The following is an 18,473-nucleotide window of genomic DNA, read 5'->3' as shown; positions in this document are numbered from 1 at the left end:
AACACCCTCCCCACTCATAGAATTAACTCAAAATAATGTTTACGACCACAAATAACAATAACTATCGCAACCCTGTGTTTATTAACATGGATATCGTTTTTGGCACTTCAGTATGCTTTTGTGGCAGAGTCGATGCCACGCAGGGCTTATGTGCCAGAAGGTTTAGGGTTCACCAGACTTGGTGCATCGGTACCACAGACAATGATCAGCTAGCTGGAAATCCAATTTTTTATTTGTCAGTTAAAAAAATACACCTACTCATTCAAGGGTTTTGAATGAGTAGGTGTGTCAGAACTTTTGACTGGTACTGTATTTACACATATGTTTTAACAGTAATTGGGATTAATGTTGGGGACTTTTTCCATTGTGGTACCTCTTTTTTAAAACTTTTTCTTTTTACCTAAATACATTAATACAGACACATTTACAGAGCTATAGACAGTATGTGGGGGGGTTTAAGTACAATTCTAACAAGTTATTTTGTCTTGTAGCTTATTCTTTAGATGTTTTGGGCTGCTGGGGAACCATGATGTGCAGGCATAATCAAAGGACTAGCGCACTTGGCAAAGTATTTAGGGTGTCTATAGCTAGGTTTCCATAGAATTGGCGACAGATTTTCATGTGAACATTTTAAAATCTTCATAAAAACAATATGCTATTTCAGAGTTTGCTTTCGGATTTACACACAGAATAATACAAAATGCTCTGAGACCAGGTTGCAGCCAGACAGACGTCTGCAGTGGCCGTACAACATCTACTATGATATGGCCTCTGCAGAAGTCAGGGCATTCATACATTACATTTACATTTAAGTCATTTAGCAGACGCTCTTATCCAGAGCGACTTACAAATTGGTGCATTCACCTTATGACATCCAGTGGAACAGCCACTTTACAATAGTGCATCTAAATATTTTAAGGGGGGGGGGTGAGAAGGATTACTTTATCCTATCCTAGGTATTCCTTAAAGAGGTGGGGTTTCAGGTGTCTCCGGAAGGTGGTGATTGACTCCGCTGTCCTGGCGTCGTGAGGGAGTTTGTTCCACCATTGGGGAGCCAGAGCAGCGAACAGTTTTGACTGGGCTGAGCGGGAACTGTACTTCCTCAGTGGTAGGGAGGCGAGCAGGCCAGAGGTGGATGAACGCAGTGCCCTTATTTGGGTGTAGGGCCTGATCAGAGCCTGGAGGTACTGAGGTGCCGTTCCCCTCACAGCTCCGTAGGCAAGCACCATGGTCTTGTAGCGGATGCGAGCTTCAACTGGAAGCCAGTGGAGAGAACGGAGGAGCGGGGTGACGTGAGAGAACTTGGGAAGGTTGAACACCAGACGGGCTGCGGCGTTCTGGATGAGTTGAAGGGGTTTAATGGCACAGGCAGGGAGCCCAGCCAACAGCGAGTTGCAGTAATCCAGACGGGAGATGACAAGTGCCTGGATTAGGACCTGCGTCGCTTCCTGTGTGAGGCAGGGTCGTACTCTGCGGATGTTGTAGAGCATGAACCTACAGGAACGGGCCACCGCCTTGATGTTAGTTGAGAACGACAGGGTGTTGTCCATGATCACGCCAAGGTTCTTAGCGCCCTGGGAGGAGGACACAATGGAGTTGTCAACCGTGATGGCGAGATCATGGAACGGGCAGTCCTTCCCCGGGAGGAAGAGCAGCTCCGTCTTGCCGAAGTTCAGCTTGAGGTGGTGATCCGTCATCCACACTGATATGTCTGCCAGACATGCAGAGATGCGATTCGCCACCTGGTCATCAGAAGGGGGAAAGGAGAAGATTAATTGTGTGTTGTCTGCATAGCAATGATAGGAGAGACCATGTGAGGTTATGACAGAGCCAAGTGACTTGGTGTATAGCGAGAATAGGAGAGGACAGAGCCCTGGGGGACACCAGTGGTGAGAGCGCGTGGTGAGGAGACAGACTCTCGCCACGCCACCTGGTAGGAGCGACCTGTCAGGTAGGACGCAATCCAAGCGTGGGCCTCGCCGGAGTTGCCCAACTCGGAGAGGGTACATACTTCTTGCGCTTCGCAGAGCAGAGGTATTCTGAAGGAATATGAGTTTATACAGGACCTCCTGCCCCCACCTACCGTCAACCAATCATTTCAATGCAGAACTATACAGAGCTATAGAGTACCACAGTATGAGTCATAATAGCCATAATTCCTATTTAGTAGTCTTATGGCTTAGGAGAAGAAGCTGTTCAGGGTCCTGTTGGTTCCAGACTTGGTGCATCGGTACTGCTTGCCATGCAGTAGCAGAGAGAACTGTCTATGCCAAGCAGGATGTTGGATGCCAAGCAGTTGCCATACCAAGCGGTGATACAGCATGTCAAGAGAGGCTGCCCACCAAAACTCATTCTCAATGGTGCAGCTGCGGGCCCAGGACAAATCTTGTCAGCCTCCTGAGGAGTAAGAGGCCCTCTTTACGACAGTGTTGGTGTGTGTGGACCATGATAGATGCTCAGTAATGTGGACACATAGGAACTTGAAGCTCTCAACCCACTCCAACAGCCCCGTCGATGTGAATGGAGGTTTGCTCGGTCCTCCGTTTCCTGTAGTCCACGACCAACTCCTTTGTCTTGCTGAAGTTAAGGTAGAGGTTGTTGTCCTGGCACCACACTGCCAGGTCTCTAACCTCCTCCCTATAAGCTGTCTCAAAGTCGTCAGTGCTCAGGCCTACCACTGTTGTGTCATCAGCAAACTTAATTTTAAAAATTAAAAAATGTTTAAAAAATATTTCACCTTAATTTAACCAGGTAGGCCAGTTGAGAACAAGTTCTCATTTACAACTGCGGCCTGGCCAAGATAAAGCAAAGCAGTGCGACACAAACAACAACACAGAGTTACACATGGAATAAACAAGCGTACAGTCAATAAAACAATAGAAAAAGAACGTCTATATACAGTGTGTGCAAATGGTGTGAGGTAGGCAATAAATAGGCCATAGTAGCGAGGTAATTACAATTTAGTAGATTAACACGAGTGATAATTGAGCAGATTATGATGTGCAAGTAGAGATACTGGTGTGCAAAAGAGCAGAAAAGTAAATAAAAACAATATGGGGATGAGGTAGGTAGATTGGGGGGGCTATTTACAGATGGACTACGTACAGCTGCAGCGATCGGTTAGCTGCTCAGATAGCTGATGTTTAAAGTTGGTGAGGGAAATATAAGTCTCCAGCTTCAGCGATTTTTGCAATTCATTCCAGTCACTGGAGGCAGAGAACTGGAAGGAAAAGCGGCCAAAGGGGGTGTTGGCTTTGGGGATGACCAGTGAGATATACCTGGTGGAGCGCGTGCTACAGGTGGGTATTGTTATCATAACCAGGGAGCTGAGATAAGGCGGAGCTTTACCTAGCATAGATTTATAGATGACCTGGAGCCAGTGGGTCTGGCGACGAATATGTAGCGAGGGCCAGCTGACTAGAGCATACAGGTCGCAGTGGTGGGTGGTATAACGGGCTTTGGTAACAAAACAGATGGGACTGTGATAGACTGCATCCAGTTTGCTGAGTAGAGTATTGGAAGCTATTTTGTAGATGACCGCTGAAGTCGAGGATTGGTAGGATAATCAGTTTTACTATAGTAAGTTTTGCGGCGTGAGTGAAGGAGGCTTTGTTGCGAAATAGAAAGCCGATTCTAGATTGGATTGGAGATGTTTAATATGAGTCTGGAAGAAGAGTTTACAGTCTAGCCAGACACCTAGGTATTTGTAGTTGTCCATATATTCTAGGTCAGAACCGTCCAGTGTGCCAGCAGCAAACGTTTGAAAAGCGTGCATTTGGTTTTACTAGCGTTTAAGAGCAGTTGGAGGCCACAGAAGGAGTGTTGTATGGCATTGAAGCTCATTTAGAGGTTAGTTAACACAGTGTCCAAATGATGGTGTTGGAGTCGTTCTCGGCCAGATTGTCGTGGGTGAACAGGGAGTAAGGAGGGGACTAAGCACGCACCCCTGAGGAGTCCCCTTGTTGAGAATCAGCATGGCGGATGTGTTGTTGCCTGCCCTCACCACCTGGAGCGGCCCATCAGGAAGTCCAGGATCCAGTTGCAGAGGGAGGTTTTCAGTGTCAGGGTCCTTAGCTTAGTGATGAGCTTCTAGGGCACTATGGTGTTGAACCCTGAGCTGTAGTCAATGTACAACATTCTAAACATAGGTGTACCTCTTTTCCACGTGGGAGAGGGCAGTGTAAAGTGCAATAGAGATTGAGTGACCTGTTGGGGCGGTATGGAAATTGGAGTGGGTCCAGTGTGTCTGGGATAATGGTGATGATGTGAGCCATGGCCAGACTTTTTTCGTATTTAATGGCTACAGATGTGAGTGCTATGAGGCATTAGTAATTTAGACAGGTTACCTTGGGCACGGGCTATGGTGGTCTGCTTGAAACATGTAGGTATTACATACTGAGTCAGGGAGAGTTTGAAAAGCTGGTCAGCACATGCTCTGAGAAATCATCCTGGTAATCCGTCAGGCCCTGCAGCCTTGTGAATGTTAACCTGTTTAAAGGTCTTACTCCCATTGACTACGGAGAGTTTGATCATGCAGTTGTCTGGAACAGCTGGTGCTCTGTTGCATGGTTCAGTGTTGCTTAGTTGGATTTGATCTTAGTCCTGTATTGATGCTTTGCCTGTTTTACGGCTCGTCGGAGGTCAGAGGTGGATTTCTTATAGATTTAAGGATTAGTGTCCTGCTCCTTGATAGTGGCAGCTCCAGCCATTAGCTCAGTGCAAATGTTGCTTGTAATCCATAGTTTCTGGTTGGGATATGTACTTACGGTCACTGTGGGGATGACGTCGATGCACGTATTAATGAATCCGTTGACTGATGTGGTAAACTCCTCAATGCCATTGGATGAATCCCGGGAACATATTCCAGTCTGTGCTAGTGAAACAGTCCTGTAGCTTAGCATCTGCTTCCTCGGACCACTTCCGTATTGAGAGTGTCACTGGTACTTTCTGTTTGAGTTTTTGCTTGTAATATTAGAGATTGCGCACCAGCTGTTGTCATGTGGGTGCTAGCAAGCAAGCAAGCTAGGTAATGCTAGGTACAGTGCCTTGCAAAAGTATTCACCCCCCTTGGATTTTTACCTATTTTGTTGCGTTACAACCTGTAATTTGAATTGATTTTTATTTGGATTTCATGCAATGGACATACACAAAATAGTCCAAATTGGTGAAGTGAAATTAAAAAAATAACTTCTTCAAAAATATATTTTTTAATTAAAACGATAAAGTGGTGTGTGCATATGTATTCACCCCCTTTGCTATGAAGCCCCAAATAAGATCTGGTGCAACCAATTCCCTTCAGAAGTTACATAATTAGTTAAATAAAGTCCACCTGTGTGCAATCTAAGTGTCACATGGTTTGTCACATGATCTACGTATATATATGCCTGTTCTGAAAGGCCCCATTGTCTGCAACACCACTAAGCAAGGGGCACCACCAAGCAAGTGGCACTATGAAGACCAAGAATCTCTCCAAACAGGTCAGGGACAAAGTTGTGGAGAAGTACAGATCAGGGTTGGGTTAGAAAAAAATATCCGAAACTTTGAACATCCTACGAAGCACCATTAAATCCATTATTTAAAAAATGTAAAGAATATGGCACCACAACAAACCTGTCAAGAGAGGGCTGCCTGCCAGCTGCGCCACCAGAGGCTCTGTCGTAACCGGCCGCGACCAGGAGGCCTGCGGGGTGATGCACAATTGGCCTAGCGTCGTCCGGGTTAGGGAGAGTTTGGCCGGTAGGGAAATCCTTGTCTCATCGTGCACCAGCGACTCCTGTGGCGGGCCGGGCGCAGTGCGCGCTAACCAAGGTTGCCAGGTGCACGGTGTTTCCTCCGACACATTGGTGCGGCTGGCTTCCGGGTTGGATGGCGCTGTGTTAAGAAGCAGTGCGGCTTGGTTGGGTTGTGTATCGGAGGACGCATGACTTTCAACCTTCGTCTCTCCCCAGCCCGTACGGGAGTTGTAGCGATGAGACAAGATAGTAGCTACTAAAACAATTGGATACCATGAAATTGGGGAGAAAAATGGGTAAAAAAAAGAAGAAGAAAAAAGAGAGGGCTGCCCACCAAAACTCACGGACCAGGCAAGGAGGGCATTAATCATTGAGGCAACAAAGATACCAAAGATAACACTGAAGGAGCAGCAAAGCTCCACAGTGGAGATTGGAGTATCTGTCCATAGGACCACATTAAGCTGTACACTCCACAGAGCTGGGCTTTACGGAAGAGTGACCAGAAAAAAAGCCATTGCTTAAAGAAAAACATTAACATATGGAAGAAGGTACTCTGGTCAGATGAGACTAAAATTGAGCTTTTTGGCCATCAAGTAAAATGCTATCACCCCCGAGAACACTATCCCCACAGTGAAGCATGGTGGTAGCAGCATCATGCTGTGGGTATGTTTTTCATCGGCAGGGACTGGGAAACTGGTCAGAATTGAAGGATTGATGGATGGCACTAAATACAGGGTAATTATTAACGGAAACCTGTTTCAGTCTTCCAGAGATTTGAGACTGGGATGGAGGTTCGCCTTCCAGCAGGACAATGACCCTAAGCATACTGCTAAAGCAACACTCGAGTGTAGAGGTCGACCGATTATGATTTTTCAACACCAATACCGATTATTAGAGGGCCAAAAAAAAGCCGACACTGATTGATTGGCCGATTTTTACACATATATTTGTAATAATTACAATTACAAGAATACTGAATGAACACTTATTTTGACTTAATATAATACATCAATAAAATCAATTTCAGTCCCAAATATATAATGAAACATGTTCAATTTGGTTTAAATAATGAAAAAACTAAGTGTTGGAGAAGAAAGTAAAAGTGCAATATGTGCCATGTAAAAAAGCTAACGTTTAAGTTCCTTGCTCAGAACATATGAAAGCTGGTGGTTCCTTTTAGGTTGTAGTTATTATAGGACTATTTATCTCTATACCATTTGTATTTCATATACCTTTGACTATTGAATGTTCTAATAGGTACTTTAGTATTGCCAGCCTAATCTCGGGAGTTGATAGGCTTGAAGTCATAAACAGCGCAAAGCTTGAAGCACAGCGAAGAGCTGCTGGCAAATGCAGGAAAGGACAAGCTAGATAAACTAGTAATATAATCAACCATGTGTAGTTAAGTAGTGATTATGTTAAGATTGATTGTTTTTTATAAGATGAGTTTAATGCTAGCTAGCACCTTACCTTGGCTCCTTGCTGCACTCGCCTAACAGGTAGTCAGCCTGCTACGCATCTTCTCGTAGAGTGCAATGTAGTCGGCCATAATCGGTGTCCAAAAATGCTGATTACCGATTGTTATGAAAACTTGAAATCGGCCCTAATTAATTGGCCATTCGGATTAATCGGTTGACTTCTACTCGAGTGGTTTAAGGGGAAACATTTAAATGTCTTGGACTTCAATCCAATTGAGAATCTGTGGTATGACTTAAAGATTGCTGTACACCAGCGGAACCCATCCAACTTGAAGGAGCTGAAGCAGTTTTGCCTTGAAGAATGGGCATAAATCCCAGTGGCTAGTTGTGCCAAGCTTATAGAGACATGAGACTTGCAGCTGTAATTGTTGCAAAACATGGCTCTACAAAGTATTGACTTTGGGGGGGGGGGGGTGAGTAGTTATGCATGCTCAAGTTTTCCTGTTTTTTTTGTTGTCTTATTTCTTCTTTGTTTCACAAGAAAAAATATTTTGCATCTTCAACATAGTAGGAATGTGTCAATCAAATGATACAAACCCCCCAAAATCCATTTTAATTCCAGGTTGTAAGGCAACAAAATAGGAAAAATGGCAAGGGTGGTGAATACTTTCGCAAGCCACTGTATCAACAGCTATTGTAAGCCAATCCATTAGGGGTCTGGAAGCTATGGTGCGCTTCGATTGGTCATTCATGCTGCAATATTATGGAGAACTTGCATTAAATTCAGGCTTCCTCAACTTTAGTCTCACCCTTTTCAACTCCCTCACAAAGGGGCCAGGGTTCTGGTCTGGAAGCACGCTTTTGACTGCACCTACAGTTTTGCCTGGTACTGCAGTTTAACTGAAGTATGGCCCAGAAAGACAATTCCTTTAGAGAAGACAAATCTGAAAATTCCTAATAAGACAGTTTAGTCCTCCCCTTTGTGCACAAAACATCCATTGAGTTATCCAAAATACATTTTTCCATCACTCACAACCGAAGATATTAACATTTTATATTCATGCTCTACGACATGAGCCCAAGTAGCCTGGGGATGTTCCGTTTGGCTTGTTTAGCTGTCCACGTACTGACAGAGTTGCTGGAGCATGCTAGCCGATACTGCTGTCTGTCCAGTGCGCATTGAGTGCTAGTGTGCATGCGCAGTAATCCCAGTCAGAAAAATAAAAGCAACTACGAAACAGTGTATGCAAACATGAGTAGATTACGTTGTTCAATGGTCGAACATCTTGGACACAGTCTCCAAACGGGTTCCTTGGGAGGTCCCAAGTCTGACGTCACCCCATTGAAGTTTAAAACGGTTAATGTTAGGTTTAGGGTAAGGGTTAGGGTAAGGGTTAGGGTAAGGTTTAGGGTAAGGGTTAGGGTAAGGGTTAGGGTAAATGTCACTTTTACGTTTTTGCTAGTCAGTTTAAGGGTCAGTTGTGTCCTTATAGTCTCTCCCTAGAGTGGATAATGCTACATCCTGATGTTGCACACAGATTTCAGCCAGGGGTAAACAACAGACTGCTGAAACCTGATTGGCTGAACATCAGGAAGAAGCTTTAGCCACTTTAGCTAGCATGGTGGTGGAAAATGTTGTTTGATTAAGACTGTATGCATACTTTTCCAGCGTATTTTTTTTTCAGCAGCTTGCCATTAAAGCTAGTTGAGTAGGAAACATACACCCTTGCAACCTGAATGGAGGATGTTTTATGTATGAGTTGGTTGCCCGGGGACACAAGTGCATAGCCGGCTGCATACATTCCTGTTGGACACAGATGTCAAACGACATAAAAGGAATAATAGCGCCTAGAGCTATCTATGAACTAGAGACTGCGTCCAAGATGGATGCCTGTTGTTTTCAATGTAATCTACTCATGTTCGCAAACACTGTTTCGTGGTGGTCGCTATCAGCTTCACAGAGCCTATAACGCCTGAGCACTAGCGCTTACAGTGAGCAATGGAGCAGAGAGAGTGGCAACAACTTCATCATGTCATCCAGAAATATAACAGATATTGGATGAATATAAAATGTTAATATCTGCGGCTGTGTAAAAATCAGCCTTGAGGACAATAACTTAAATAATAATATAGATAGTTTTGGCTCAAAGGTGATAACAAAAGTGTTTTAAAATGATTTTTTGGGGACTTCTCTATGGGGCCGTCGATGGGAATTTTCCTTTTGGGCTTGACTTCAGCTAAACTGCAGTACCGAAAGTGCCCTCTGAGCACAGTGGAGAGCGTGCTTGCAGACAGGAATCCTGGCCCCCTGGTTCATATACAGAGAAATAATAGGGGCGGCAGGCAGCCTAGTGGTTAGAGCGTTGGACTAATGACCGGAAGGTTGCAAGTTCAAACCCCCGAGCTGACAAGGTACAAAGCTGACGTTCTACCCCTGAACAGGCAGTTAACCCAGGCTGTCATTGAAAATAAGAATTTGTTCTTAACTGACTTGCCTGGTTAAATCAAGGTAAAATAATAATATCCATATAACCTAGCGGTCAAACAGGGAAATGGTTCCAATCATTTTTCCATTGGGGATTTTAGATACACTTCAAATAAGGGCTGTGTTTCGTGTAGGCTTACGTTTTGATAACCGTCTCTCTCTCTCTAGGGATTATTATTATTATTATTATTACAAGGTGAATTTATCAATATATTCGCCTGTATTTATCTCCCAAAATGAAATGCTAATTTGCAGATTTTTTGTTTTGATGTCTATTTTAAAGCTAATTAGCATTTTCGAATCTGAGAGTAAATAGAGACGAATATATTGATAAAAGTCACCTTGTCAGAGATGTATGTGGTTATGAAAACGTCATGCCAGGGTAAGCATACACAAAACACAGCCCTAATTTTAAGTGTCTCTAAAATCCTCCTTGGGAAAAATGAATTGTGGAAAAACGATTGAAACCATTTCCCTGTTTGACCACTGGGTTTTATGGGTATTATAACACCTCCTCTGTGTGGGTCTATACCCTGCTGCAAACATTCCAGTTGGATGCAGATGACAACTTCAAAGGAATAATAGCGCCATCTGCCGGCCGGTTGGGCTAATATAACTCAATGATATGAAAATAAAACCGACGGAGTTCCACCTCCGACACCGCCAAAACAACACTGCAAATGTCAATTTGATTGAATGTGTCGTAAAAGGGATCATTACATTCAATCATACCTGATTACTTTTGTCTTGATGGCTGTACTGTAGGCCTATCCCAATTGAAATAAAGTAGTCTCATCGCTTTGCTTGTATTAACTAAGCTTGTTTGGGAGACAACATGATTTGATAGTCTACATAGCCAACATAACTAGAAAGAAGTCAACCACATTATGTTCATGAGGGTATTACATAGCCCTTCACAGTTTGACTAAACTTATTTCTAAAAAATATAAAAGTTTTCTCGCTATTAAAAGACAAATGATATTGCCATTCAAAGTGCCAAACTTCTCAAATATGACCATGGGACAGAAATTGGGCATGTTCCTCCTCGCCTAACCTAAGGTAGCAGGTTAGGCCTATAAGCTATGGCTTTGCTGTGCTTTTCTCCAAGTGGCCACCACAAGCCGTGAATGTTTTGAAGTTCGTATTTGAATGTTCATTGCGCTGTTAATTTGCAAAGGAATAAAAAATAATATATATATAGGAATTGCCTGTCAAAGTGGTGCGTGGATAGACATTCGATGGCTTGAATAGTACCATAAAAATGTAGCAACTCTATAGCCACCTTAAAACTAACATGACATGATTTCAAAATCACAGTGACAATACATATAGAAACAAAGCAGATGTCTAGCCAATGTTTGTAGTAACAATATTTTTTTATAGTTTCATTGTGACCCCTAGTATTTCGGTCCAGCTCATATACTTCATTCCAAGGTAGGGTATGCCTACTTTCAATAGCCTATATTTTCCTTGAATTAATAAAATACTATATCGTATGGAACAATCACTGTTGGTTGATCACATCAGCAGTGCTGAGTAGCCTCAGGGGGATATAACAAAATGGCAAATTATTTAAAAATGACGCAAACTTCTAATAATCAGTGGACAAATGAATTTATTCGTCTCACAAATCAAACATCAGTGAAAAACATCGATTAGCAATATTCAAATAGAAGATAATACAGTAAAACGAGGCATACTGGTAGTATAGCCCTACGTACATTATATTTCAATCAAATAGCTATCTAAAAGCCAAACAGAAAATCAGGTAAGACCTGCAGACAGTTGTTGTCTTTGGTAAAAAATAAAACGTGAATATTAGTAAACGCGTGCTTTCACAGTTCCTTACAAAATCTATTTGTTTGATTATTTACAAGTGCACGTAAAATCGAAAATAATTGCCGATACAGTCAGGCTACCATTAGATTGATAATTTATGACCAATGGTCTGGACAAGAAGAATGAAGGTAGGCCTAGGTCACTGGGTTATTACTCAAAATAGCATGGGTTTAATTAACAAAATGGGCTATCGGGACAAAATAAGACATTTGCTATGCGCACAAAAGTAAGGCTACCTTGGATGAAGAGGGTCATCTATTCTAATACCTACAGCCTATGGTCTTGAAGTTAAACAATAACATTTTGTTCCTCATTTAATTTTAAATAGTCGTTGAAGTATCAAACCCACATCTCAAATAGTAAAAATGTTGGTACTGAATTGAATTTGAATGACAAATCCCCACCTTACGTGTACCACTAGGAAATATCGGAAAAACATGAACAAAAAGAAGAGAAACAAAGCAGCTGGAGATGTTGTTAGGGAAAATGTTGTCGGCCTAAAAATGCTTTAATATATTAAATAGATTCAAATGATCATTCCAGTGGCAAAAAATATCGTCACATTTGTTCTGCGATGGAGAAAATTGGAGTCAAAAACTATGGAATTAGGCTGTTTTCTAATTAAGTTTGGAGGAAACCTTCATGCTAGGGTCATCCTTTATGATTGAGAATTGAGGCTATCATGTCTGAAAAACATCCAAATACGTTGTAACCAGAGAGGTAGATGGACCTACATGTTTTTGCTACTTTCTTCCTCGTTCTTATGCAGGCCTACCACCTCGCTATGCCAGCCAGGATTGTCCGATATATATTCATTAATTAGTGTGCCCCTGAATGTATTGCGCAATGGATACTCTATGGTTCATAGTCGCCAGATCATAAGGTGTGTGGCCTTTGGAGTTGCACCTTGTGGCTTCCATCGTACAACCAACAAGGAGCTGGACCACATCAAGATAGCCTTCTCTTGCGGCTAGATGCAATGGAAGATTGCCATCATTGTCCAGGAGATTGACGTCTGCGCCATGATCCATCAGTACGTGTAGGGTGTCTGCATATCCATCCCTTGCAGCGTCATGAGTGATGGTGAGACCTCTGACATGGTCGCGCACGTTTGGATTTGCGTTCGCCCTCAGCAGCGCTTCGGCGATGGCGGGGTTACCAAGTTTCATCACCTGTAAAAACATGTAACAAAGAAAGAAAGAAGAAAAAAGGGGGGGAAATATAATCGAATATCAGAGCTGGTTGAGAGCGGAATACTTATATAGTATAGTATATGCAAAGACAGAACATGAAGGCTGTAAGAAGTATACTGTTTTAAGGAAAATATTAATTATTTAGGGCTCTGTTGCCGGGGGAGAGACACGTCTAGATTTACACCTGTTGTTTTCAAAATGAACGATAAAAAAACGAATCTAAACCACATATCAATGTATTATGTATTCATTGTGTTAAACTTTTTAAATTCGTCTTTTACCTAAATGATGTAAACCTATTATCTTCTAATAAATCATAGAGCCTTAGTTCGTCGTCATCATTATTAGGCATATAGAATTCATAGCCATGACATATATTTTTCATTTGGAAGAGAGGAGTGATACTAATAGTGTATTACAGTTTGTGCGTGAGGATACATGTCATACTTATATCGTTTTCTTATGTACTAAGGTAAATGTTATAGAGCACTTTGAATTTGAGTAAATTGGAGTTATACATTCAACAAAAACGTGTGGTTGGGTCAATTAACCACTTTCAGCCCTTTTCATCTGCACCCTGGACCCTATAACATGGTAAGAGATTAGCCTGAAAATCTATCCAGTCTGGTCATGAACTGTCCAAATCAACAGTCCTTCACAATCTGACAATTTGCTAGTTTTACATGAGTTTGATTGTGTAATTTGAGAAAACAGTAAACTTAGTTACATTTCGAAAGCAAACGTTGCATTTGGAGATTCCCCATGTGGTCAAAGGCAGATATTCAGAGGTGTGCCAAGGCGGTATAAATACAGTCTAACCAACCAAGTGATCAACCCACATAAATGTGTCATGACATAAAGAAACAGCAAATTAGTGTTTTTTCTCAATGAGCTTAAAATGGAAGAAATAGTCTTGTTGGAACCAATGACATGTTTCATAGGCCTATGTGTTTGAGTGTGCATGATTGTCCAAAGAGTAGTGCATGAGGTCAAGCATCAAGGTCTTGACTATATTATCTTCTTTAATTATCACTATTGAGCAATGATACTTCTTTATAAATACAAACACATAATCATATCATTCAATGATTGACAAGTTTTCATAATGTTTGAACCCATCCTTATCAAGATATATTAACCTGCTAAACTTTTTAGTCTACAGAATGTAAAAAATATGAATATATTCACAACAACAAATATATAACGGATTGCAATTACAATTTCTGGTAAATCACGAATAGGTGTACATCATTATTCTAGTCTACATTGGGGGTTTAAGTCGTTCACATAATGCTACTAAATTAAGGCCTACACGTCACTTTGCTGCACTCTCCATAAATCATACAATTTAAAATATGACACCCAACACAGCCTATTCTCTTTATGCTATATTAGACTATTCGTTCAAAATAATTTGTATCAAGTGTATATATATATATATATAGTCCATGTTACAGAAAGTGTATCCTCTGGATAATTTTAACACTTTATTTGTCAATAAAGCACGCAGTTTAGTCCATTTTACATTAGGCTATACTAACACACATATGCTAAGATGTGGTAGTTTAAGTTCAAATCGATCAAATAGACTGAATCATGAATTTATAGATTTACATGTTTATAAAATCAAATGCAGAACCAACCTGTAACGGTGTCCTGCCGAATACATTGTTTTCGTTAACATCTGCTCCGTTCTGTAATAACATTTCGACTTCTGCTAAGTCTCCTCTTGCAGATGCGCTGCTCAGTCTGTTTGCCCCTCCAGCCATTCTTGGTGGACGAAAACCATAAAGAGAATAATGTTATATGATACAGGTTTCACAAGTTGATACTAAGGTATGTGTGAATGATTTTGATGGTATACGTCTTCTAGGTTGTGACGCAAGGGACTGCGAAAATGTAGTAAATAGTCTGTAGCCTGAAAGAAGTTGGTACACTGCCAGGGTCCGCCTCCCTTTTTAATACCATCCCAATGTAACAACTCGCATCAGCACGGAAAACATGGATGTCACGCCATTTACAACTCAAGTGTATGGTCATCACCACCTTCCTTAAAAATGATTTATTTTTTTATCACATTCGATTGGAATGTTGGATGTCCGCTTGTAGACCAAGATGCACGAAGTTGAAAAACTAAAAACTAATTCCAATCGTCCAGCTTGCAGAGTTGAGGTTTATATTTATTCATGAACCCCGTTCACGTGATAACGTTTGAGATTCTAAAAGAGTGTTCAGGGATATTTCCCATGGTTAATTTATAGACCCGTGTTATTCTGAAAGATTATATCCAACTCCACAATTTGGCTATATACTACCCTTCCGGACTGACGATACAGGTTAGCCTACAGGTGCAACTTATCTGCAACTCCAAAATGTTGGTCTGTCTCCTGCTCTCAAAAACGTTGCCTATGATGTCCTGCTGCAACTGTATCCATGGAACATTGCGGTTTCGTTAGGGCTTGTAAGTTTGTAGCTTCTGATTGTCGACTTGCTCTCTTACCAGTCCCGGGCTGAGAAAGATAGTTCAGAAAAAAAACATTCTGACAACGTTAAGTCATCCAATGACATTTGGAGAGATGCTTGTTCAGAGTTTTATGTACACTTCCCGCCCATTTTCAAATGACGATACACGGTCTGGATATCGTCCTTCTTTGCTTCATTAATAGTAGCCTAAAGTGTTTGTTCGGGACAGTGCGCGGGAACAGTTTAGTCATTTTATATATTGACGTTATATTAGCATATTCCGCTGAGCACATTACTGTAGCAGCATTGCCTACCATCTGTTACACTGAACAGATTTACGCTACTAAACTTGTAAAGTTGAGTAAATAAATGAAATCAACCACACCATGGGCTAAGTAGTTTCACGTTAAGTCTGTAACAGGCATATGCCGGGTAGGTGTAGCCTAATCATGTAGGAATATATCTTAACATAGCCTACACACATTTCAATGTATAGTCTAGCCTTCATTCATATAACATTCTCCTACATACGACACCCCCTTACCCTTGCCATCATATGTTGAATTAGTTAATTCATTCGACTGGTTGGAAGTCAGTATTTGAGGAAAAAAAGGCTGTTCTTGACATCACTTTTAGCCTATTTTTCAAATACGGAATCCGAACGCATAACAGTCGACAAAAGCGAGAGGGCGGGACTGAAAACAGTGATCATCAAAAAGGCTGCAGAGGCTGCAGTTATGACGATAGCGTCCTAGGCTACTTTCCCGAGTGCAACCACAAGATCACATTTTCATAACCAAAATATGCCACGGAATGTTGTTCCAGAACAGTTCATATTGCTCTCTGGTTAGGTTCGGTTGTCATGTCTCTGGCAAAGGCAACAATTACACTTGAGAGCACAGAAGCAGAGCCATTTTCTGCACAAACTAGGCATATCATAGGGCTACCACTGTGAGAGTGTAGGTAAGCCTACCTGTCAAAAACACGATATATTCAATCAGTTATTTTGGATATAACCTAGGCCTATTGCATACAAACATACGCATTATGATTTTGTTATCAATGAGGTCGGCATGCCTAGATTAGGTATTGAAGGCCAAGTCTGCAATTTCACAGCCTGACCCTGTCACTTTGTTTGGTAAAATGAGGGATGGGAAACATTGATCGACACAAGTAGATTGGAAAGACTGATATTCCATGAGATTGATAGTTTAACCATATTTTAAAGCTATACATTGTTAAAAGACTAAATTTACAAATAAAAACAACCTAGAATTTGGGTTATGATGGGGGAAAGACAGGTGTAGGGCCTATGCTAGCTAAGTCTACTAAACTCATGCCTATTCAAAAATGTTATTATGTAAGATGACCATTGGAAAGAATATTGCTTATCCCTATTTGTAAGCCTTTTATGTCAAATTAATAACTTAGGCTACTTAAATCATTATGTTAAACATTTTTAGAATGAGAGATTTCCATCTTGTGAGACATGAGAAATGTTGGCTATAGGCCTTCAGTACGCACAGTGTGGGCCATTGAGCTGTCCATGGGAGTTTGTGTTGTTTTCTCATAGTAGTTTATTAAACATTTGATGTGAAAGCTCAAAAGTAAGGCTAATATTAAAACAAATGAATCCGTTATGTGGGCTATTTCTGTTTTTGTGGTTTCTAGTACAATACAATACAGTAAAATATACAACAATACAGAACTTGCTTTATTGGTCCATTTTCAATTTGAAAATGCAAAAAATAACTGATCTACATTTTCTGTCTCCTTTGATGGGTTGTCATGATAGGCATGCTTTTATTACCTTGCATGTGCTACTGGAATGGAGTACAATGAAATGTATTTATCAAAGAGAATTGTCACTTTAAGAATAACAGCTGAGCTTCCTCACGATGCGACAATTTGGGCATACCGTGAAGGCGAAAGGTTCCAATGTTGCAAATAGAAAATTAAATGCATAGAATCAAATGGGTTCTCAAAAAATAGAGCCCTCCAACTCTTTGTCGACCCATTCGCGCTCTATATATTGAATGTATATGTGTTCAGAACGTTACAGCAAGATGAACCATACCCAACTTTGCGGTTGCCGTAAAGCGAAGACATAGCCGTGAATACTGACGATAACAGAGAATTGAAATTCATATAAGCTGTACAAACCAACCCAAAGTGTGACATTTGCTCCTTAGACATCTGGCGCATATTGATGTCTTGAGTTTACTTAAGACGATATTTATATGATATCTAGTGACCCTTTGCCTGAGTGAGTGAAGCAAGATAGCAAGCAAGCGATAGAAGAAAAATAGCTTGCTAGCGTTTTAGCCAGTCACTGCGATGGCCTCTGATAGCGAAAACAACATGGACAGAGAAATTATTTTGGCTGACTTTCAGGTGGGTTCCAACTTTCCTCATGTCACAATAACAAAGCTAGCTACTTACTTAGTTTATGTTGAATCGTAACGTACATTGACAGGCAGTGTCAATGTCAACAGTGTTGTCTCGTCAGCTGACAAGGCAAACACATTTCGCTAGCTAGCGTGTTAACGCTTACTTAGCTCACGTTAGCATGCTAACTAGCTAACAAGCCAGCTAACGTTAGCAAATTGAGCTGCACAACTGTCCCGCTTATCAATAAGTTGATGCATTTTAACAAAGTGTGTGTAAGTAAACACAGGTGCGTTTGGGGTATTTTAGAGTTACATTGTTGCAGAGCATTTCGTAAAGCTGTCAGCCCCCAAAATGAGCTAACGTTCGCTGGCCAACTAATGTGGTATGCCAGTCTAGTAGCTAGATGGCTAGACGTCAGTTGCTAGCTCACTAACTACTTGTAACAACAAAGCAGAGCACATCACTAACATGGATTTAAATATGATCTAGTTAGCTTGGTGTCCTCTTTAGATAAATTAGCCATGAATTGTAAATATTCAACTGACAGATGGCTGGCTAACATGCTTGGTCACTGTTGAACTAGCAAGCAGAGACTTGCATTTCTTATGTAGTGTGTGTCCCTGCTCTAGTGTTTGAAAGTATGAGCTGGAATTAGGTTGACTATCTGTAAAGTGGTGATGATTTATTAGCCAGGTAAGTCAGTTGGCTAGCTACCTAACGTTCAAATGAACTTTATATCATCCTGATAACAGGTCGTTGAATAACAAGGCCACAAAAAAGCTGAAGAACACAGTGCACCACGTGACTGAATAAAATCAAGCTTTTGGCCATACCAGTGTGTTGTGAACAACATTGGCGTGAGCAACAATAGTGGAATCCGCGGGTCGCCTTCAAAATAAAAGTACCCAATGAAACTGATGCAAACGGATAAAAATAGTAAAATAATGACACA

The 18,473-nt window shown here is 41.3% G+C and overlaps 1 protein-coding gene and 1 long non-coding RNA gene across 4 annotated transcripts in view; one reads left to right on the top strand and one right to left on the bottom strand.

Moving 5' to 3' along the window:
- Nucleotides 1–11,232: 11,232 nt before the first annotated feature.
- LOC124037772 lies at nucleotides 11,233–15,818 on the bottom strand. Of its 2 annotated transcripts, XR_006839231.1 has the most exons (3): nucleotides 15,675–15,818; nucleotides 14,311–14,437; nucleotides 11,233–12,646 (listed from the first exon to the last, which is right to left on the bottom strand). It is a non-coding gene; the product is annotated as an uncharacterized LOC124037772 (long non-coding RNA). The 2 variants fall into 2 exon arrangements; XR_006839230.1 differs by lacking the exon at nucleotides 15,675–15,818 and having other exon boundaries at nucleotides 14,311–15,010.
- A 1,339-nt stretch (nucleotides 15,819–17,157) lies between these two features.
- LOC124037771 (FAS-associated factor 1-like) overlaps nucleotides 17,158–18,473 on the top strand; it is a 95,042-nt gene continuing 93,726 nt past the window's right edge. Inside the window, exon 1 of one of the 2 annotated variants that reach the window (XM_046352804.1) lies at nucleotides 17,158–17,524. In XM_046352804.1, coding sequence (XP_046208760.1) covers nucleotides 17,468–17,524 — 57 coding nt within the window. In that variant the 5' untranslated portion in view covers nucleotides 17,158–17,467. The remainder of the gene's footprint in view (nucleotides 17,525–18,473) is intronic. The other variant, XM_046352805.1, reaches the window with a different exon arrangement.

This window comes from Oncorhynchus gorbuscha, linkage group LG06, assembly GCF_021184085.1.
Source record: "Oncorhynchus gorbuscha isolate QuinsamMale2020 ecotype Even-year linkage group LG06, OgorEven_v1.0, whole genome shotgun sequence".
Lineage (NCBI taxonomy): Eukaryota > Metazoa > Chordata > Actinopteri > Salmoniformes > Salmonidae > Oncorhynchus > Oncorhynchus gorbuscha.
This window is presented reverse-complemented; position numbering and strand designations above follow the sequence as displayed.